The 23,829-nt window shown below is 42.0% G+C and overlaps 1 protein-coding gene across 5 annotated transcripts in view; it reads right to left on the bottom strand.

Annotated features, from left to right (window-relative positions):
• RUNX1T1 (RUNX1 partner transcriptional co-repressor 1) overlaps positions 1-23,829 on the bottom strand; it is a 154,653-nt gene that overhangs the window by 32,028 nt on the left and 98,796 nt on the right. For all 5 annotated transcript variants that reach the window (XM_084620754.1, XM_084620755.1, XM_084620757.1 and 2 more), the window contains 4 exons: positions 21,077-21,258; positions 6,548-6,798; positions 4,318-4,403; positions 3,502-3,700 (listed from right to left, as the gene is read on the bottom strand). In XM_084620754.1, the coding sequence (XP_084476880.1) occupies positions 3,502-3,700; positions 4,318-4,403; positions 6,548-6,798; positions 21,077-21,258 (718 nt within the window). The remainder of the gene's footprint in view (positions 1-3,501; positions 3,701-4,317; positions 4,404-6,547; positions 6,799-21,076; positions 21,259-23,829) is intronic.

Below are 23,829 nucleotides of genomic sequence, written 5' to 3'. Positions count from 1 at the left end.
TTTTAAAGGATGAATTATCTCATTACAAAAAGTACAAAGGGGAATTATTGATATCGAGAATCCACACACAAAAAAGCAATATTTATAGTTGATAGGGCCTTAATTAAAATTTTGGAGTAATTTTTTCACTTGCTTTCTCACCCTTCCCTCAAAAATAAAAAAAACAAAACACTGCCTTAGGGGTCACTAATTCTGTTTCCATGAAACTGCACTTTTAAAGTTCATATTTTGTTAACCTTCCAGAGAACTGTAGTCTACTCGGATACTTCCAGATTTAAGATAATGTAATTATTGTACTTCCTTTTAAAAAAAGGCAAGTATCTGGTGCTCTGAGTGTCAGATATATAAACATCTCTTGTCAGGGTCCTGTGATTGAAATGAATACTATATCATTGAAGCATTACAAATTACTAATCCATAAACATAGCAAAGTAATTTTTTTTAAACCAAGCTAACAGGAATGGGTATATTTAAGTGAAATGGACTCAACTCCAGTCAGTTAAATCTTTATCCATCACAACTACAGAGGTAATTTGGGCATCAAATTCAATGGATTATGTTATGCAATGTGGCTTTTTACACAAATAAACTTGCTTTCAGACACATCCAATGTAAAGTACGTAACTAAATGATGATACACCATACATATCATCTAGTCCTGCGTATTTCTCTGCTCTTAAATTTTAACATGGAAACTGCAAACTTTGTCTTATGACTAAAAAGTTTTACACTATTACACACTTATCAGGATTCTCTAACAGTCAAGGATCAATCTGCTGTTTCAGTTTATTGGGGGATTATGAAGACACTACATCCTTCCCTATTTCACCTGCTAATTACATGCAAAATCTTCTTCCCAGCATAGCTCAAAACTTAACAGTTCTGCATTACAGGTTTGTTGGAGATGGGCTCCACAGGTCATGATTCAAGTAGTTTCTTTCACACAAGGAGTAATTTCTGGGGCTTGCCAGCATGGTGGGCATTTTGGCTGTCACACTTATCTCTGGATTAGTCAGCTTCTTTCTTTAGATTCCCAGCATGATTCATAGAAACCATTACCTGAAACAGTATTTCAGAGAAAGTTGTCCAAAGGAACTATACTGATGAACTAAGTCAGTGATGCCATTCCTGGTGATACCTCCTTCAGCTAACTGAAATTCATTTCTAGGACTTCTAATACCAAGACCGCATTGGCTAAAATGAGCCTCCTTCAAATTTCTTGTAACTAAGGGGCACTAAATACCAAAGTGGTTTACCATCGTAAGCATGTATTATCAGTATATGTTTTCTAGCTTCCTTCACCCATCACTGGTTTTTTGGTTCAGTGGCTGAACCAAAAAATATGTTTAGTTCTGAATGAAAACTAAAAAAAAAAATCAGTTTCTCACCAAAACACAAAAACAAACAATTTTTTTATGGTTGATTTTACACAACACTTCCAAAACAAAACGGTGATTTGAAATGACATTTGTTTAGAAAATATCATTTTGAAACAAAATTTTGAAACACTTAATTTTGAAAATGCTGGGAAAAACATCTGGGTTTTTTTCATCTGAAACAAATTGCCAAATTCAATCAGAATTCCCAAAACGTTTTGGTGCCCTGAAAAAATGAATTTTTCAGTGAATTTACAATTTGCTGAAAATTTTTTGCCCAGCTCTGTGTACAACAATATTACCCCCCATAGCGGAAGAGACGAAGAGGCACCATCAGCAATCTTCTTTCATCTCAACAGGCAGAAAGATGAGCAGAAGGAAAAAATGGCAACCTGGTATCAGTGGATCTTAGATAACCACAAAATAAACACAGTGTGCTATCCTGATGTGCTGCAGTACATTGGCTGTGATAGTCTCTCAGTGTGTAATTATTCTGATCATAGCCACACATCATCCAATATTGATGAATTCTAAAAATGCATACATTGAAATGTGATTATTCTGCAGCTTTCTGGTACTTCCAATTGTTGACAAAGACAGAGTCCTCCTGCTCTTTGAGTTTAAATTCTACTGATCTATATGGGGAGAGATCTTGCCCTAGGAACACAGAGGGCTAGATTTACAAAGGGACTTAGCTGCCCAACTGCCACTTTAGTCACCTACATCCCAGAATCAGGCACCACTGATATTTAGAAAATCTCTGCTTTGCTGCCACTGAACACTAGAGGCACTTAAACTCACTCAATGCCAATGTTTTTCTAGGAAAAGCTCTAAGCCTGCTTACCAGGTTGGGCCCCTAAGGGGAGCTCACCCAAAATGGCCAGGGAGAAGGGAGGCAGAAGAATCTGCCTCATAATTTTTAGCCCACTGGTTAGCGTACTCACCTGGGATGTGGGAGACCCCTGGTTCAAGTCTCCCCTTTGTCTCAGGGTGAGAAAAGATTTGAATAGGAATCTGCCACCCCTCTGGGGACTGTTCTAACCACGGGGCTAAGGGATATTCTGATGTGGGGTTTCCTCAATCTCTCCTGTTGAGGCTGTTCCACTTTGGATGAATAATTAAAGAGTCTTTGGGGCAGAGAGAGAGTGCAAGCATGAGAAGGATTCTGTAGACTGGTGGTTGGAGCACTCACCCAGGACGTGGGAGACCCAGGAACACCCTCTCCCAGGCTTCCTTTAAGAAACACCTTAGATGCCTGATTTTAGGAGAGTGTTCATCACTGAGAATCCCAAGCAGAGATAGGTGCCTCCCTCCAGCCCAGACGCAGGCACCGAATTCTCTGACATACCCCTCTCCTTGGCATCTCTCTTTGGCTAGCTTAGGCTGCTCTTCACTCAGTGTGGTGGCTTTTCTGAATTCCATTCTTAGGCACCAATCTCCCTCCATTGATTGTATAGGAAGCCTGAGCACTTACCTCAGGCTTTGTGAGTCCCAGAAATTTTCTAGGTGCCTAAAAGTAAGGTGTTGTGATGCTACGTGTCATAATGCTTGGAGTTCCTTTGTGTATCTACCCCAGAGTCTATGGAGAAGTCTGTTGGAAATTTCTCATCTGTGAACTTTCTTTCTCAAATTGAATATAAATACAGGTCAGAAGTTTCTGTATGAGTCTGTTTGCTAAGAACAGATGTTTCCCAAGATGTGCTATTACATACAGTGGAATTCACTCCAACAAGTTCATTTTGATTTCTCTTGGTCTTTTAATAGTAACAGTCAAGAAGTACCTATCTTTTGGCTTAAATGATGAGGGTGGAGAATCAAACAGTGTTCATCTTATTACTTCACCAAATTCAAATTTGCATTCTGTTTCCCAGCTCCTCCACCTATGTACATTTGTGAATGGAAGGAAAACTGGTAATTATCACAAAAAGGGCTATCAGGAATTGAAATTTGCATTTAGTTCTTAATCTTCGATGAAAAGGAACATTTTATTGGTATTAAGAGAAAAAATAAATCAGAGGAACAAATATGAGCTTCAGCTGTAATAATTAAAAGGAAGAAGTCAGGAACTGGGGCTTGGCTAATTTAGAGTGGGACCGATAATGGACTTTTGAAGAAAATACCGTACCTAATGGGACGGGATCTGGATTCACTGGACTCTGCTGTCTGGAATGGCTGCTGCTGCTACCACCTTTTTTTAAATCCTCTGCATCACTGTACCGCCGAATCCAGTAATTAAGCTCTTCACGGTCTGCTTCTTGACATCGCCGTAGTACAGTGAGAGATCGCCTTGTTTTTTCCACCATGTCCATGATGCAGTTTAACAGCTATTAGTAGGGGCCAGGGGAAGGGAGGAGCCAAAAGAACATTTGATTATGATGTGCCATATCCCAACAGAAAACTCTGTGAATTTAAGTCATTTTCTTTACTTCAATTGCCAGGGTTTCAAGGGAGAAGGATTATTTCCCTGTTCTTTTAAATAAAAATAAGATATACTACTTCCTTTTGAACACAGTAATTCCCTCTTGCTTAAAACTGTATTTCCTAGATATACATTCAAATCATTCAATAGTTATAAGATCTAATAAACAGCAAAAACAAATAAAAATTCCATTTTCAGAGCACTGATAAAGTGAGGGAGTGGGAAGCATCCTGGAGCCAGTGTTCAATTCTGATCACCCAGTTTCCCATTGGCTGCTCATATCAGCAGCTGGGATTTTAAAACAGGTATTTGGACCCAGAGTGCCAAAAGCAGCATCCAAATGGGGAACTAAGCACTATAATTTAGCCACCAATGTTTTCAAACTTGTTCTACAATATGGAAAATTAAAGAAAAATTAATATACTAAAATATGTAATGCCAGTTACAATATTGTAAAAGTTACTTTCTAAAGTCATGCTGGGTCCATTCAGACACATATACACACACTAATTAATTTTTTACATGGTCAAGGTGTTTCCATTCTTCTGCCCATTCTCTGTCTGTTAGCCTGTGATCAATCATTTCTTCTTGTCGTGTGCCATGCAACCCTGCCAAAAGTGGAAAAGATACTTACACCAAAGGATTCATCTAGAAAAGCTCTTTTATTCTTTCATTATCTATCTATTGAGTCTTGGTATTTACAATGCTCATCCATAACATAAACCCACACAATTTTTGTATGAAAGTTGATGTATATAGACACATACTACATACACACATGTACCATTTAAAGTTTATCAGTCTTTTCAGGGATATTAAAGCACAGATGTAAACAAAGGACTAGGAATCTTTAATGGTTATAGTATGCCAACTTCCTGGGATAAACAAAAATTTCCCTTCCATAATGAAAAACAATCACTACAGGCAGATACAGAACACGAGACTTATATAAAACATTTCACTGCATCAAAGTTCTGATGCTGCAAAGTGTTCCATGAACAAACACCTGTCGGCAATAATTCTCTGCTCAGACCGCTTGTAAGATTGGGCATAAAATAAATCATGGGTACCTCACTAATGTTACAATAGATGCAGAAATTATTAATATCTTCTGGAGCAAAGGCAGCCCTGTAGAGATTGCTTCGCCATACACATAATATCAAACAAGGTTACAATGTGAAAATTATTAGTAGCTTTTGTTCTACTCTTTGTTTAAATTACTTTATTTTCCACACATCTTAAAACGTGTAATTTGCTGTTGATTTTTCTTCTTTTTTATGTAGGCTGGGGTTTGGATCAGTGTATTAAAATTTAAAAATTAGTCTCAACATGAAAGACATAGGGAAGGATGCGAGTTTTATGTCAGATATTGAGCAACTAATCCAAGTTCTAAAATTAAGAAATTCTCATGCTGGTAAAGTACATTAAAATGAAAATCTTAAACTGTAAAATGTATTAACAGAATAAAGCTTTGTTGATATTAGACTTAATATTATTGAGAAGCAGCAGGAAAAAAAACTGATGCTTAGAAGATTTGGTCCAAGTTCTCAATAGGTTTGCGTATTATCAAATTGTTTTTTAAGTTAAAAAAAACCCTCCGATCTTTGGATTAGTAGAAAAGAAAAAACTGTCAAGAATTGACGTAACAATTGTATCATTTACTATACGAAATTCCCAAGCCACCTACACTGCAAAAAAAAGTTAAATGGTTAAATATTGCCTTTTTATATCATACTTTCTTAACACAGAGGACTGAAAAAATATAAATAGTATGCACAGACCAAATGTAAGATGACTAAATGCAATGATTACTACAGTGTCAATACAGATTCATTAAGGGTTCATCTCATCATACATACTTAAATAACCATAGAAAATTCTAAGTAAAGATTTATGTGCATAAAGAGCAAGTTCCAAGTATACAGTGAGTTGACAATAAATGCTACCTTATTTGATCTTAATAGGTCCCAATGTATTGCCCACAGTTTGAATTCATACATTTCAGCCAAAGGGACAGCTTAGACTAACTTGAGAGATCTTTCACTCAAAGTTTTAAGCCTCTGCCCCCCACCCTTAAGGTCTCTGTAAATGCTGCTTATTTATTCTTTTAAACAAATCCTGAATAAAAAGCACTTCTGTGTACATTTTGCTTTAGAATGGGGCATGCAAATTCAAGCATAACAAAATCATGGTGACCTGAGGAGTGTTTTAGGCAGAGCCCTGAGCAGGGCGTGGTGTGAGAGCTACACCATAGGTAGGGATGGTCCCAGGGGGCATTGTGCCTCAGAGACATTATTCTGGGGGCAATTCCTTTTATTACCCTCTTGCTCCATGCAATAGTTATTTATTTCTGGCCTATATCAGAAATAAATTAAGACACTCCGTCTGCTAGTTTAGCTATGTTGGTCGTCATATGTGTGGGATACAGGGAAAGACAAGACCCCGTTCCCCTGACCATCTGTTCCAGAGTCCATGTTGTCCACACAGGTGTGAAAGACGTGCTTCTTACTCATCCTTACTCTCCTGTGTGGGTGTGTAATTAAAGTCACAATCTAGTCCAATATAGTAAAGCTATTATAAATATTAACTACATTAGGATCATAGATCTATCAGCAGAGGGCAATGTGAGAAAGCGGGCAATACAGTTCTCAACCAGAAAAAAAAATTATCACTGAAGAACAGAGTTTAATTATAAGAAAGAAAGAAAGAAAGAAAGAATCCAGGAAGTACACAGTTTCTCATTGTCCCTTACCCATAGGTCTGTTTCTGTCCCTGAGGTCCCTGTGGTTGGGATGTCTGTATGAGTCCCTGTAGTGGTGGGCAATGGCCATATCATCCAAACGATAATGCTGAGGTGGAGGTGGGGTGGGGTGAGGCAGACCATTGGGCTGGTAAGATAAGCCATTATTTGGACTGTACCGCTGGCCTGGGCTAATAGTGCAGGGCCGCTTGCTTGGATGCTCTGAGTGCAAAGGCTCTCTGTCAAAGCCGTTTTCTTTGGTTCTGAAAAATAAAGTACAGGAACTTTCTGTCACAATTTGAACAGGGCTGGCTATTGTTCAGATATGCACAGATAAGAACTGCCATTTGTGCTCCATGACTTTGGGGGTGAGGGTGGAGGAACATTTCATAAAGCAGTTTAATCAATCAAAATTTATAAGGATACATGTGCTCACTATAAACATCTCTGTCATAGCCTAAGAAACACTGGTAGAATAATACTCCCTATTGAACTTAAAAATACTCCTTATAAACATAAAAATGAAAACAATAATCACTGAGATTAAGCTTTGAACATGTGAGTACAGTATAGACTGTAATGTATTCATGTGTTAAGCAAGTGGCCAAGCAATTTTTATTTTTAATAAAAGCAAAAGAAATCACCATTCTTAGTCAAGTCCAATTTGATGGAAAAAAGACCATACAATGGTGGAGATACCCTGCCTTCGTTGTTCCACGCAGAGATCTGGGGAAATCTGCAGCTTAAGAAATGTTTTCCTCCAAAGGGCAGCACATGGCCCTTAGGCTATATGTCTTAGAATACTGAATCTTTGCTCTCAGTAATGCTAGGCTGATTTCCCACCAGGGAATTAAACAGTATGATCACAGCAGGTTTCAAAGACACATTTGGAGTGTGAGGAAAGAATCATTCTTGGTGATAAGAGATGTTTTCCTTGAGAGAGGAGAGGTTACCTACCTTGTGCAGTAACTGTAGTTCTGTGAGATGTGTGGCTCTATGGGTGCTACTCTTCAGATCCACATTTGCCCCATGTATCTTCAATTGGAGATTTTAGGTAACTGTGCCCATTTGGCCAATGCATGTGCTCAAATCCACCTCATGCACTGCACTTGGCTATATAGAGCTGCATAGGTGAGCCACCCTCAGTTTCTTCTCTACTGCAAAGCTCCGTAGGCAAGAACTCAGAAGCAGAGGGGAAGGAGGGCAGATAGTGGAGCACCCACAGGGACCCACATCTCGGAGAACTACAGTTACTGCACAAGGTGCATAACCTCTCCTTTTTTCTTTGGGTACTCCACTTCGGGTGACTACTAAGCAGTACGCTCCAAGAAGGGAGAGGCTTCGGAGTCAAGTCCAAAACTGTCGATAGTACAGTATAACCAAGCACAGCATCAGGAGTCATGAATTACTGCATAATGTACAGAAAAGATGAGTATGGAGGTCCAAGTTCCAGCTCTACGTATTTCAGCAATGGGAACATTCTTAAGAAAGACTACTGAAGTAGAAAACAATCACATTGAATGGGCTAGTACTCTAAAAGGAAGTTGGAGATCATGCTACTGATAAAAGGTAAAGCAGCCAGATATCCATCTATCACAGCAGGGATGCATCTGTTATTACTACTGTTGGAGATGGTTGAGCGAAGAGGATTTCTGTACAAACACTGCTTGGAATTAGTCCCTCTGCTCTGGTGGTAGATGCTCAATAAATGAACTGAACTTTTAGTCATCGGTGTGATTATATTTTGCATCAACACCTGATAGTTGATTATTATAAACTGCAGAGTCACCTCATTATCATCTTGGCCCCCTGATGGTACCAAAGATCTTCCTGAGCTGGAACCCTTAGATTCTTTTGGTTCACTGGTGCTCACAGTACCTGAGGAACCTGCACCTCGTGGATACCAAGTCAGGAACCGGCGGGCACCTAAATACTTGTCTCAGTCAGCCACCAGGGTTTCTTTGAGGTAGATTCCCTAACTGGGGAACCTGGGCTCTGTTTCCTAGAGTCTTTTTTGAGGGAATTCTTGAGTTTTCTTTTTAGTAGCTCTTAGAGAGGTGTTGCGCTGAAGTGGTTGAGATGGTCAACTTGCTCAGAGACTGATGTATGGGGCTGGAGATGCCCTGGCCTGGGTCAGAAGCTGGATGGAGGGAACCCTTCATCACAAGGAAGCACAATTTAACCTCCTGGTTCTTTCTGGATCTTGATTTTAAGGCCAGACAAAAAATTCATTTTGAGGAGGATGTGTGACTCCTCAAGCAATGGACACACTGGGAGTGTCAATTGTTCACCAGGAGAGCCACCTGGCACAAAAGGCAACATTTAAAACTAGGAGAGCCAGCATACCCTCCCCACAAGGTAAAGTTCTCTGCAGGGAAAAACGGAAAGGATGATAGTCCTTACAACATTTTTTTTTTAAACTACAGCTAACTACTACTGCTAACTAAACTAAGTGAAACTATGAAAGAAACTGCAGTTGAGGTAAGATCAACTCAGACGCTGCTGAGGCTCTGTCTCATGCCAAGGCACTTGCGAAAGAACGGAGGGCAGTTCCCCTGCGCAGCACTAGATAGCCATGGTGCAGTACACAAGGCAGAGTAGAGCTCATGAGCAGGCCGAACAGGCACTGCTACCTAAACTCTCTGATCAAACTCGTATGGGGTATACACGCCTCTGAAGTACAGCGCCCATAGGACACTACTCAAAGCAGAAGCTAGATTTTTGTGCCCTCACAGCAGCTTTGAACAAAACCCCTGTGCATGCTGTTGATCTAAAGAGAAGACTGGTTAGGCCACAGTCTTATGGCAGCCTTCAACTGTTCCCACTCCATTCCTCTTAACAGATGGCACTTTCTCCGTGAGGTCATTTAGGGTATGTCTACACTACGAAATTAGGTCGAATTTATAGAAGTCGGTTTTTTTGAAATCGGTTTTATATATTCGAGTGTGTGTGTCCCCACAGAAAATGCTCTAAGTGCATTAAGTGCATTAACTCGGTGGAGCGCTTCCACAGTACCGAGGCAAGCGTCGACTTCCGGAGCGTTGCACTGTGGGTAGCTATCCCACAGTTCCCGCAGTCTCCGCTGCCCATTGGAATTCTGGGTTGATATCCCAATGCCTGATGGGGCTAAAACATTGTCGCGGGTGGTTCTGGGTACATATCGTCAGGACCCCGTTCCCACCCTCCCTCCCCCCGTGAAAGCAAGGGCAGACAATCATTTCGCGCCTTTTTTGTCTGCTGCCAGCCAAAGATGTAAAGGATAGATGGAGTGGGTCAGAACAAGAAATAGACCAGATTTGTTTTGTACTCATTTTCCTCCTCCCCTGTCTAGATCACACTGCAGTCAGTCACAGAGAAGGCGCAGCGAGGTTAATCTAGCCATGTATCAATCAGAGGCCAGGCTAACCTCCTTGTTCCAATAACAACGATAACTTTGGTGCACCTTTTCTTATTGGAACCCTCCGTGCAGTCCTGCCTGAAATACTCCTTGATGTACAGGCACACTCTTTGTTGATTTTAGCTCCCTGAAGCCAACCCTGTAAGCCGTGTCGTCAGTCGCCCCTCCCTCCGTCAGAGCAACGGCAGACAATCGTTCCGCGCCTTTTTTCTGTGCGGACGCCATACCAAGGCAAGCATGGAGGCCGCTGAGCTCATTTTGGCAATTAGGAGCACATCAACCACCACACGCATTATCCAGCAGTATATGCAGCACCAGAACATGGCAACGCGATACCGGGCGAGGAGGCGACGTCAGCGCGGTCCCGTGAGTGATCAGGACATGGACACAGATTTCTCTGAAAGCATGGGCCCTGCCAATGCATGCATCATGGTGCTAATGGGGCAGGTTCATGCTGTGGAACGCCGATTCTGGGCTCGGGAAACAAGCACAGACTGGTGGGACCGCATAGTGTTGCAGGTCTGGGACGATTCCCAGTGGCTGCGAAACTTTCGCATGCGTAAGGGCACTTTCATGGAACTTTGTGACTTGCTTTCCCCTGCCCTGAAGCGCATGAATACCAGGATGAGAGCAGCCCTCACACTTGAGAAGCAAGTGGCGATAGCCCTGTGGAAGCTTGCAACGCCAGACAGCTACCGGTCAGTTGGGAATCAATTTGGAGTGGGCAAATCTACTGTGGGGGCTGCTGTGATGCAAGTAGCTCACGCAATCAAAGATCTGCTGATATCAAGGGTAGTGACCCTGGGAAATGTGCAGGTCATAGTGGATGGCTTTGCTGCAATGGGATTCCCTAACTGTGGTGGGGCTATAGACGGAACCCATATCCCTATCTTGGCACCAGAGCACCAAGCCGGCGAGTACGTAAACCGCAAGGGGTACTTTTCGATAGTGCTGCAAGCTCTGGTGGATCACAAGGGATGTTTCACCAACATCAACGTGGGATGGCCAGGAAAGGTGCATGATGCTCGCATTTTCAGGAACTCTGGTCTGTTTCAAAAGCTGCAGGAAGGGACTTTCTTCCCAGACCAGAAAATAACTGTTGGGGATGTTGAAAGGCCTATATGTATCCTTGGGGACCCAGCCTACCCCTTAATGCCATGGCTCATGAAGCTGTACACAGGCAGCCTGGACAGTGGTCAGGAGCTGTTCAACTACAGGCTGAGCAAGTGCAGAATGGTGGTAGAATGTGCATTTGGACGTTTAAAGGCGCGCTGGCGCAGTTTACTGACTCGCTTAGACCTCAGCGAAACCAATATTCCCACTGTTATTACTGCTTGCTGTGTGCTCCACAATATCTGTGAGAGTAAGGGGGAGACGTTTATGGTGGGGTGGGAGGCTGAGGCAAATCGCCTAGCTGCTGGTTACGCGCAGCCAGACACCAGGGCGGTTAGAAGAGCTCAGGAGGGCGCGGTACGCATCAGAGAAGCTTTGAAAACCAGTTTCATGACTGGCCAGGCTACAGTGTGAAAGTTCTGTTTGTTTCTCCTTGATGAAACCCCCCGCCCCTTGGTTCACTCTACTTCCCTCTAAGCTAACCACCCTCCCCTCCTCCCTTTAATCACCGCTTGCAGAGGCAATAAAGTCATTGCTGCTTCACAGTCATGCATTCGTTATTCATTCATCACACAAATAGGGAGATGACTACCAAGGTATCCCAGGAGGGGTGGTGGAGGAGGGAAGGAAAATGCCACACAGCACTTTAAGCACAGCACTTTAAAAGTTTACAACTTTAAAATTTATTGAATGACAGCCTTCTTTTTTTTGGGCAATCCTCTGTTGTGGAGTGGCTGGTTGGCCGGAGGCCCCACCACCGCGTTCTTGGGCGTCTGGGTGTGGAGGCTATGGAACTTGGGGAGGAGGGCAGTTGGTTACAGAGGGGCAGCAGTGGCAGTCTGTGCTCCAGCTGCCTTTGCTGCAGCTCAACCATACACTGGAGCATTCTGGTTTGGTCCTGCAGCAGCCTCAGCATTGAATCCTGCCTCCTCTCATCACGCTGCCGCCACATTTGAGCTTCAGCCCTGTCTTCAGCCCGCCACTTACTCTCTTCAGCCCGCCACTTACTCTCTTCAGCCCTCCACCTCTCCTCCCGGTCATTTTGTGCTTTCCTGCACTCTGACATTATTTGCCTCCACGCATTCGTCTGTGCTCTGTCAGTGTGGGAGGACAGCATGAGCTCGGAGAACATTTCATCGCGAGTGCGTTTTTTTTTCTTTCTAAGCTTCACTAGCCTCTGGGAAGGAGAAGATCCTGTGATCATTGAAACACATGCAGCTGGTGGAGGAAAAAAAAGGGACAGCGGTATTTAAAAAGACACATTTTATAAAACAGTCGCTACACTCTTTCAGGGTAAACCTTGCTGTTAACATTACATACATAGCACATGTGCTTTCGTTACAAGGTCGCATTTTGCCTCCTCCCACCGCGTGACTACCCCCTCAACCTTCCCCCCTCCCTGTGGCTAACAGCGGGGAACATTTCTGTTCAGCCACAGGCAAACAGCCCAGCAGGAATGGGCTATACTGAGTGTCCCTGAAGAAAAGCACCCTATTTCAACCAGGTGACCATGAATTATATCTCACTCTCCTGAGGATAACACAGAGAGAGAAAGAACGGATTTTGGTTGAATGCCAGCAAACATACACTGCAATGCTTTGTTCTACAGTGATTCCCGAGTATGTGTTACTGGCCTGGAGTGATAAAAGTGTCCTACCATGAAGGACAAAATAAGGCTGCCCTCCCCAGAAACCTTTTGCAAAGGCTTTAGGACTACATCTAGGAGAACCGCAAATGCCAGGGCAAAGTAATCCTTTCACATGCTTGCTTTTAAACCATGTATAGCATTTTAAAAGGTACACTCACCAGAGGTCCCTTCTCCGCCTGCTGGGTCCAGGAGGCAGCCTTGGGTGGGTTCGGGGGGTACTGGCTCCAGGTCTAGGGTGAGAAACAGTTCCTGGCTGTCGGGAAAACCGGTTTCTCCGCTTGCTTGCTGTGAGCTATCTACAACCTCCTCCTCCTCATCATCTTCTTCGTCCCCAAAACCTGCTTCCGTATTGCCTCCATCTCCATTGAAGGAGTCAAACAACACGGCTGGGGTAGTGGTGGCTGAACCCCCTAAAATGGCATGCAGCTCATCATAGAAGCGGCATGTTTGGGGCTCTGACCCAGAGCGGCTGTTCGCCTCTCTGGTTTTCTGGTAGGCTTGCCTCAGCTCCTTCAGTTTCACGCGGCACTGCTTCGGGTCCCTGTTATGGCCTCTGTCCTTCATGCCCTGGGAGATTTTCACAAAGGTTTTGGCATTTCGAAAACTGGAACGGAGTTCTGATAGCACGGATTCCTCTCCCCAAACAGTGATCAGATCCCGTACCTCCCGTTCGGTCCATGCTGGAGCTCTTTTGCGATTCTGGGACTCCATCATGGTCACCTGTGCTGATGAGCTCTGCATGGTCACCTGCAGCTTGCCACGCTGGCCAAACAGGAAATGAGATTCAAAAGTTCGCGGTTCTTTTCCTGTCTACCTGGCCAGTGCATCTGAGTTGAGAGTGCTGTCCAGAGCGGTCAGAATGGAGCACTCTGGGATAGCTCCCGGAGGCCAATACCATCGAATTGTGTCCACAGTACCCCAAATTCGAGCTGGGAACGTCGATTTAAGCACTAATCCACTTGTCAGGGGTGGAGTAAGGAAATCGATTTTAAGAGCCCTTTAAGTCGAAATAAAGGGCTTCACTGTGTGGACGGGTGCAGGTTTAAATCGATTTAACGTTGCTAAATTCGACCTAAAGTCCTAGTGTAGACCAGGGCTTAGAAGAGTTAGTGATGGGCCAGAAAACTAGCCATAAAGAAACAAACTCAATTTGAGTCTATAATCAAATATTTCAAAATAAAGTGCACACAGTCCACCTGCAATCACACCATAAGCTAATATATATGAACCTAGCAATAAATGCCTGTTGACATCCTCAGGAAAAAACAGAGGTAAGTCATTTCTATTCTGCCCAGAGACCATACTGCAAATGAAGAATGACTTTCCTTTCTCTACTATTACAGCCCAAGTTGATCATAATAACAATTCTCTCTTGATTAACTTAACCTTTCTGGTTTTTGTGAAAGTAAGAACTCATGTAGCATAGTGGGATCCACAGTGAACTAATTTCCAGTAGTTTTCCACTTCCATAAGTGAAGGGAAGTTGCTTAAATGACTTCCAACTCCTCTTGTATTGGAGCTCCACTTCACTCTAGTTCTCAAACTGTGGGGTGCATGCACCAGGGGAGGTGCCATTTACAGTTTTTCCCCCTCATGGCTCAGGGTTTCTGGCTGAGCTATAGCTGATGCTGTAACTGATGCTAGATGTCACTGTTGGTCGCCTCAGCTGCTAGGACCGGACTGCAGTTTTGGCTGCCTGCAACAAAGGCCTTTGCAGGGTTTTCTGGCTCCTCCAGAGAGAGGTTGCCAGGCTAGCCTGCACCCTGCCTGTGCACAGCAGGAATGTAGCAGGGAGGTGGCTCAGTGGCAGCAGCTGGCTGCATCTTTTATTCTCCTAAGTGTGGGGATGAAGGACAGGGACCCAAGAGAACATGCACCCTTCCTCTCCAGCCAACTATACTCTCTCCCATGCACTGCTTAATAGCAGGCAAGAACAGGCAGGCAAGAACAGCCTGCTGGAGAGGGAGCTGGGCAGGGGACAAGGACGGCATCTTGGGGTGGGAGAGAGAGCAGCCCAGTGGATTGAGCCCATTGCAGCGAAGAGGTGGGGCAGGTATCAAGGCCCCCTGGAGTGTGGGTTAAGGGGAATTTCTATTTCAAGTGCTGTGGCAGTTAGCAACAGGAAATGAAGAGATGGGTTTTGCTAAAGCTTGTTGCTGGGAATAAAGATAGGCTTTCCAGAGACTCCATACACAAGCATTAGAGTCCACTGCAATTGCAGGGGTGAACAGAGGCCCCAGTTACCCCTCTCATAGCAAAAGGGAGAGGATCTTTTGCCAGGTACTTTAGGGCATCTGTTATAATGAGTATTTTTGAGCAAGGAAGTAAACAGTTAAAATTACTGTACACTATGTTCTAGAAAGCCAAATGATAAGAAATGGGATGGGACTGAGATGTGACCCCCATGAGTGCCAAGGTCACTATATGTTTAATTGCTGTCAGTGTAATTCATGCTGGTAAACGCCAATGGATAGCAAAACTTTTTGACTGTTCTCCAAGAATGCACCTACATATTTTACATTTGGCTGCATGCAGAACCTCAGACCTGCAACTACTCAAATCCAACCATGAAATTTTAATCTTCAAGTACACATTTGCATGAAAGTATGCAGATTTTTGTATTCACAAATCAAACTATGAACGCATTTTGTTCTTGAATATCAAGGTTAGAACGATAACCTCTAACAAAGATTAAAAAGTCAGATACTGTAGAGGTCCTGTTTTTTTTTCTACAGCTGCCTTTATGTATGTCTCAGTGTACATAAAAAAACCCTCCAAGATCTGAGGGCAAGGAGTAGAGAGCCCTATTTCAGAGAATGAGGTTTTTTAACTGTAGACGTTCATGCTGAAGGATGTTTGGCATTTGGACTCCTTTACTGAGATTAACAGCTGCCCAGTTACAACTGGGATTGACTGTTACTTCTCATCAAGAATTGCTGAAGGCACACAATCAAATATACAGTAAGAATCTTTAGTTTCAAACAACTGCATTCCTGAGCAGGAAATCAAACAGCACACGACTGCCATGGCTGGCAAATTAACTTTAGTGTTTGATACAAAATATTAAATGCAATTTATGATAATAATATTATTGAGGCCCGTGAATAGGAGTTGGGATGGAGAATGTTCATCCTTCATTTCTGCAAGATGCTTTGGTTTAAACTAATATTTACATGTAAAAGATTGATGACTGAATGAGTGATAATAATCTACTGGAAAAAAATCTCTTTCGTGCCTATATGTATCAAATGATTTTGCCAATAAGATAGTATTGTATGCACAGCACAGATCAACATATAAATATCATGTGTATATTTACTTCTCACACAGAACCATCATACTAAGGAAGGGCTTCATGTCACAACTCAGGCAATTAATTTAAGAACCTGTAAGATATTGCTCAAAGAAGACTCCTAAACTTTTCACATTGGTTGCAAGGCTTGTGGTCCAATGAGGTACTGAGCATCTTCCACTCCCATTAACTGAGATGGCAGAAATAGGCCCTCAATTCCTGGCAGTGCCCATCCTAACCTGTGTGTCCCTGACACAGTCAATATCAACCTTCTCACAAGGGGGCATCACCTCTCGAGGAGGGCATTTCTCCAAACTGCTCTCTCAAAGTCCACAAAACTGTCATGACCGCTCTCACCAATGAAAGTCTTAACTGTTAGTCTCTCCTTCCTCCCCTCCCCCAGACATGTATCAGATATTGCTGGCATACATTTTCCCACTTAGAATTATTTTTATCAGTCTTTTTTCCTAATAATTCTTTACATGCACTTGATGTGTCTGTCAAATGTACAGCTACTAGGTGACATGCTTCTATACTGCACAATGACAGTCTTTTAGGGCAGCCTCAACACAGGATACATTTCTTTGTAAACAGCAGCAAATTTACACAGTTAATTTATTTAAAATTATGTAGAGGTTTAAGGCAAAGCATTCATTCACAAAAAAAAGTTGTTAGTCCAACTTTTTTAGCCTTATGACAGCAGGATATAAGCCGAAAAAGTTGTAAACAAGACAGAGTAAACACTTTGTTCATGACATGTCATGAACAAATTATCAAAATGTGTTGTCTCCTCAGGTGTCAGCTTTTTCTCTCTTTCAGTGACTGATTGCTCCCAGTGTTATTACAGAAACAGATTGATCTTTTTAATGAGCTAGTTTAATAGACTCCAAAATCTCACCGTGGCTGCTCAGCCATGTCAGACCATATGCACCAAGAAAACATTCAGTAAAACACTACGCTCTGCTGTCACATTGCTCTATAAAACCTCACATACAGTAGATATGCATATGCAGAAAAATAACTAGAGATGGAAAATGCACATGCAAACAAGATGCTGAAATTATAAAAGGAAAAAATGTTATTGTAACTGGATATATTTTCTTGGCTATACTAAACCCCCCAAGACATACAAGTTTGCATATACACAATAAACGCTCCCTCTCTATTTTTCTTCCTAATTCTGTATTTCACCTCTACTGGAGTCAGAGTTAGAGCACACAAGCATACTTGGATGTATGTTGTATGTAACCACACTAGTACCAACTTTGGAAGGGAGTGGGCGAGAAGAGGAAACATATATAAGACCATATCCAATTGACTTCAGCAAGAGCAACGAGCACATATCAGGATTCAGAATCTGGTCCAATGTCTTAGTTTCCCTGGAAAGAAGCTGCCTTTTATCTTCATATACCCTGGTACGTACATTGTTGGCAGAGTGATAGTGACAGTTACACCTATTGTTAAGATACCTAACATTTTTGACATATTTTATATATGAAGATTTAAACAAACAGTACACACATCCTCACGTGTTTCTCCTACCCCCAGATAAAGAATATTTAAAAAATCAATATTTAATAAATTATGGAGCAAGAGGAGTCATTGGTTTCACCACTCATGTAGCTCTGCTGCCATTTTCTAGCTCTGAGGAAGGATTTATCTGGTTGATTCACTTGTATTATCAAATCTCAAATGATGCAGACTTCTGTTCAATAGATTTAAGACTCTTCTACACAGGATTCTCTCACTTTACTGTTTGGTGCGAGTACCATTATTACTAGGGTCACATGACAACTCCCCTGGGTTGGATTCAGTTGAAACTGTTGCCTGTTTCTTCTGTTCAGAGTTCCTTGACCATGTAAGATCTCTGGGTGCAGCTACGTCCACTAAGTTGTTCAATATTACCAAAACAGAGTCTTCTTTATGAAGCTTAGGGTGGCATTCCAATAAAGTAGAAAGTGTTTTTAGACCTTTTAAATTTGTAGTCATCCAGTCATCCTTTAGAAGGATCATTCAGGGTAAAAATGTACTTCTAAATTCAGCATGACTCTGATCTGTTGACTCGTTAACAGGAGAGTTAGGATTACGCCAAGGACTGTGTAAGGGGTTGCCTTATAGCTCAGCAAAGCTAGTATGAAGTCTTTTGATAGCAGAATTCTCTCAGCAACCTGCATTGCTCTCTCCACCAGTTCATTCCCTTGTGGACAGTGAGGGCTTAAAATTAATGTATGTGAAATTGTACCTATCATAAAAGTTTAGAAATCAGCACTGGGAAACTGTGGCTCAATGTGAGTGGCTATTGGTTCTGAAATGCCAGAAAGAGACGAAAGTTAAAAGATATCTTCTTTTGACCTGTTCTCATATGGGTCAAATGATATGTAGAATTTCTGCCAAGAAAATTAGTCAAGGGGTACCATGTAGGTATGATCCTTGTTAGGCAGGTCTAGTGCTATTTACTCCACCCATCCAAGACCTAATGGGTAGTGTACTGTGGATATGGGAGTTTTTTAAAGTTGTGTCTATTATTCAAGCATCACATGATTTCACCTTGTATTCTAGGTCCTGCCCTATGATGGACTACCACACTGACATTTGGACTCACTCCCTTCAATTTGTGAGACCTTCTTTTTCCAACATGTATCATTTCCAATATGTTATCCTGCAAAGACTGAGTGACTACGATATAACTGCCACAGGTAATTGGATTTGCAGCTTTGGTGATGTCCCCTCTCTTTGCAACAGTTGTATGTTGGATATGGGGCTCCTGATAATTAACCAGGCCACCTATCTTGGATAACTTTTGCTGCTGTGTGTTAACACTTGTGGCTATTTCAATTTGTTTGAATTTGTGCGGGAGGTATAGCAAAGAAATGCCATTCAAAAATTGCACCCACATAATCATCTTCAGCCTCTGGAGAATTTTGGTGCCCAATAGGACTTCTCAAAAAGGTGTCATCCAGCTTGTCATAAATATAAAGGGAAGTGTAAACCCCTTTAAAATCCCTCCTGGCCAGAGGAAAAATCCTCTTACCTGTAAAGGGTTAAGAAGCTAAAGGTAACCTCGCTGGCACCTGACCAAAATGACCAATGAGGAGACAAGATACTTTCAAAAGCTGGGAGGAGGGAGAAAAACAAAGGGTCTGTGTCTGTCTGTGTGATGCTTTTGCCGGGGACAGAACAGGAATGGAGTCTTAGACCTTAGTAAGTAATCTAGCTAGATATGTGTTAGATTATGATTTCTTTAAATGGCTGAGAAAATAGCTGTGCTGAATAGAATGAATATTCCTGTCTGTTTGTCTTTTTTGTAACTTAAGGTTTTGCCTAGATGGATTCTCTATGTTTTGAATCTTATTACCCTGTAAGGTATTTACCATCCTGATTTTACAGAGGTGATTCTTTTTTTACTTCTATTAAAAGTCTTCTTGTAAGGAAACTGAATGCTTTTTCATTGTTCTAAGATCCAAGGGTTTGGGTCTGTGGTCACCTATGCAAATTGGTGAGGATTTTTACCAAACCTTCCCCAGGAAGTGGGGTGCAAGGGTCGGGCGGATTTTGGGGGGGAAAGACGTTTCCACACTACGTTTTCTCAGGAACCCAGATAAAGTTTGGTGGAGGCAGTGGAAGTCCAAGGGCAAAGGGTAAAACAGTTTGTACCTTGGGGAAGTTTTAACCTAAGCTGGTAAAAATAAGCTAAGGAGGTTTTCATGCAGGTCCCCACATCTGTACCTTAGAGTTCAGAGTGGGGAAAGAACCTTGACACAGCTCAAAGAATTTCCCTGGCACATATTTTGCAATAGGTTAATATCTCAAATGAATGAGCATTCCCTGCCATCTAATGGGAACCTTATCTAGAGCTTTACTGTTTGTGAGTGGCATGAGTGGATTGAGGAATCACTAACTTGACATTTTCAAGACCTAGCACATATCCTGTGAACCTCTCACATTTATGTATGCTCAAATATCTGCTATTTTATTTTAGTCTAGCAGCCTCACTTGCCTTCAGACCTTGTTTTTCTTATGTTATGTTCTTTCACTGACTGCCCATAAACTAAAAAGTCACCCACCAAACTTTGCACTCCCTCTAGCCAAACTAGCGAAACTAGCCAAAATCCACTATTTGGATCTAATGGACAGACTATTTATGCAGATTCAGAAAGAACTCATCATCTGACACTATTTAATTGGACAATAGTTTAAAAAAATCAAGAGTCACTTTCTTCTAACAGTGAATAAGGAACTTTATTGGAATAAGGGAAAACAATAATGTCCCTTGTCCCTTAAGCTACTCTGTGATTCTTTCTGTTTCTCCACTGGGCTTCCGCCTAGAATCATCCCTAGCCCCACAGTGCCCCTGGCTTCCTTCTACAGATTTAAAGAAACAGTAAATATATTCTTACACATCTGCTATGCAAAATCTAACAACTGAATAAGGAATTAGAGATCTGATTGCATTCTGAAGCAGTCTCTTTGTTCCTGTATTTATCAGGATATCATCAGACTCCCCGATGTGCAAGTAGCACTACATCTATATGTAGTTCTCTAGTATTTCCACAATACAACTGTATTTCATATTTGGGAATTGCATGTAGACGTGATAATCTCATCTGCATTCAAGAAAGTTAGTTCTGTAATTACAGTTCCCCAGTATGGGTGCCTATCCAACTTCCCATATTTAATATTTCCTCAGACAAAAACCCAAATACAGACAGATTCGCATATAGAGTGGGAACGATCTGCTAATCACTTTAAGCTGCATACAGACATTGTGCACCAAATGGTTAGTGATAGTGCGGTGAACAGTTCTGTATTATTCCCAATTACATGTGGCCAAATTCTGCCCGGGCTTCTCCTGTGCATGCAATAGAGGTCCATTGTTTAGAGTCAATGGGAACATTTCATATGGGTCCAAGTAAAATTTGCCCATTATTTAGCTGTAACTGAAAAAAAATAATCTTGGAAAACTCAGCACAAATTTTGTAGAATGAAATGGAGCATCCCACACCACTCTAATTGTAATAGACATCAGCATGTTAGCTTTACATCCCAAAGCATGTTTACAATTGCAGAGTATTAACACTCTGGCCTTCTGACCTGTCTGGAGTTCGCCTCTTCCCGTTTTCGTTCACATCGAGAAGCAGCTCTGAGGAGTCAACAGGTGAGGTGGTGCTGGCATCCAGAAGCAGCTGTTCATGCTGAGCGAGGTACTGGGCGGGATTCTGCTTGGCCAGCCTTGCACAGTGCAGGAGCTCCCGCTGCAGCAGGGGCAGATTGGCCTGTAAGAGTGTTTCAGAAATTAAGGGAGCAGCTGAACGGCTCTCAGGCAGTTTCACAAAGATGAAATAGCAAAATTAGAAATCAATTAAAAGCCCACTCTGGGATGAGTCTATTTTGTGCATCTTGAATTATATTTATTTTAGTTAGCTGTGTTAAACCACATAGCCTCATTAAAGATTTGAGTCACGGCTGAAATACATGTGTGGGCACACATGAGAGTGGAAGAGTTTATTTGCTGAAGCATAAAACAAAACTGAAAATGCTATAAGAAAATAAAACAATTTTCACGTCCAAATCTTTAAAGGGTGGCAAGAGCACAGCACTAGCTCACTTTATGTCCTTTCTTGTTATTATACAATATTTGTGTTTCTATTCAGCTGTTGTCTTTACATGCATCTCCCCGAAGTAAATTTAATATTCAGATTGCAAAGTACTAACTTTCATTTTTTCTTGACTTAAGGATGAACACCCAGCTCTAACTTGGCACATGTTTATGCATTAGCTACAGTATTTAGTTATGTTATCACATACTAGAGAAGTTATCAAATACTACACATTTTTCCCTACACTCTCAAATACACATACAATCTTAAAACATGTGAACAGATTATTAAAGATTTTAGAGTAATGTAAGTGTGCAAGAGACAAAGTTAGATACATGTTGTTCAACCTCACTTTCTCATGACTTTTAAACAATTAACTACTGCTATAAAAGTTCATTTTTTAAATGGAAAAGTATTTTTAAATCATAGAATAATAGGACTGGAAGGGACCTCGAGAGGTCATATAGTCCAGTCCCCTGCACACAAGGCAGGACTAAGTATTATCTAGACCATTCCTGACAGGTGTTCGTCTAACCTGCTCTTAAAAATCTCCAATGATGGAGATTCCACAATCTCCATAGGCAATTTATTCCAGTGCTTAACCACCCTGACAGTTAGGAAGTTTTTCCTAATGTCCAACCTAAACCTCCCTTGCTGCAATTTAAGCCCATTGCCCCTTGTCCTGTGCTCAGCGGTTAAGAAGAACAATTTTTCTCCCTCTTCCTATAACAACCTTTTATGTACTTGAAAACTGTTATCATGTCCCCTCTCAGTCTTCTCTTTTCCAGACTAAACAAACCCAATTTTTTCAATATTCCCTCATAGATTATGTTTTCTAGACTTTTAATAATTTTTGTTGCTCTTCTCTGGATTTTCTCCATTTTGTCCATATCTTTCTTGAAACGTGGTGCCCCAAACTGGATACAATACTCCAGTTGAGGCCTAATCAGCGCAGAGTAGCGCAGAAGAATTACTTCTTGTCTTGCTTACAACACTCCTGCTAATACATCCCAGAATGATGTTCATTTTTTTTGCAACAGTGTTACACTGTTGACTCATATTTATCTTGTGATCCACTATGACCCGCAAATCCCTTTCCACAGCACTCCTTCCTAGGCAGTCATTTCCCATTTTGTATGTTTGCAACTGATTGTTCCTTCCTAAGTAGAGTACTTTGCATTTGTCCTTATTGAATATCGTCCTATTTACTTCAGATCATTACTCCAGTTTGTCCAGATCATTTTGAAGTATAATCCTATCCTCCAAACCGCTTGCAACCTCTCCCAGCTTGGTATCGTCTGCAAACTCAAAATGGCTGAGAAGGATTTGCTCCATCTTTAAAAGAAATTAACCTTTTGAGGTAGACCAAGCATGGAGCACTTCAGCCCAAAATGTTCTGGAAAGTTTCAGACACATGAGAAAGAGGTTATAAGAGAAAATGCTTTGCCATCTTAGTTAAATCAAATGACACCAGGCACCAATTATCAGGTCCTGGTGATCAAAAGATGTACTATGTACCAAACAAATAGATATGGACCATCATCACAATTCTTGCTACAGCCTTTCTGTATTTAAAAAAAAATAACATTCTTCTCAGGGACTAACGGTCCATTTACACAGCAAGAAGAACCAAAAGTGGCAGTAAGTCTCAGAGCTCAGGTCAACTGACTTGGGCATGTAGGCTTGGCCTATGGAGCTAAAAACAGCAGTGTAGACATTCGAGCTCAGGCTGGAGCCTGGGCTCTGAGACCCTCCAACCTGGCAGGCTACTCTGCTATTTTTAGCCTTGCAACGGGAGCCTGAGTCAGCTGACCTAGGCTCTGAGACGTGGTGCTGTGGGTTAATTTTTTGCTGTAGACATTAGAAGCATAATTTGCTATTGGAAAAAAACAGCCAGTGCTACCACTTAGTCTACAGGCCCTCCAGGGAGTTAGAAAGACATTGCTGTAGAACTTTAGGACTCTAAAAGTTCATAGAACCTTTTCAACATTGTATTTTGTGAAAGTGAACAAAGCATTAGCCTATCTATATTCATTATTAATAAGATGCCTACCATCTAGTACAGGGGTCTCCAACACGGTGCCCGCGGGCACCATGGCACCCACCGGAGCATTTTTGTGTACCCGCAGGACACCCCATTGCCAAAATACCGCGGAGAAGTGTTGCCATTTCTCGGGGGCATTTCGGCGGTGACGGTTCTTCCCGCTGCCGCTTCTCTGCGGCGGCATTTCGGTGGCAGGGTGTTTG

Source organism: Lepidochelys olivacea (genome assembly GCF_965140295.1).
Source record: "Lepidochelys olivacea isolate rLepOli2 genome assembly, chromosome: 2".
NCBI lineage: Eukaryota > Metazoa > Chordata > Testudines > Cheloniidae > Lepidochelys > Lepidochelys olivacea.
The sequence above is the reverse complement of the archived record's forward strand: the minus strand, read 5'-3'. Positions and strand labels throughout refer to the sequence as shown.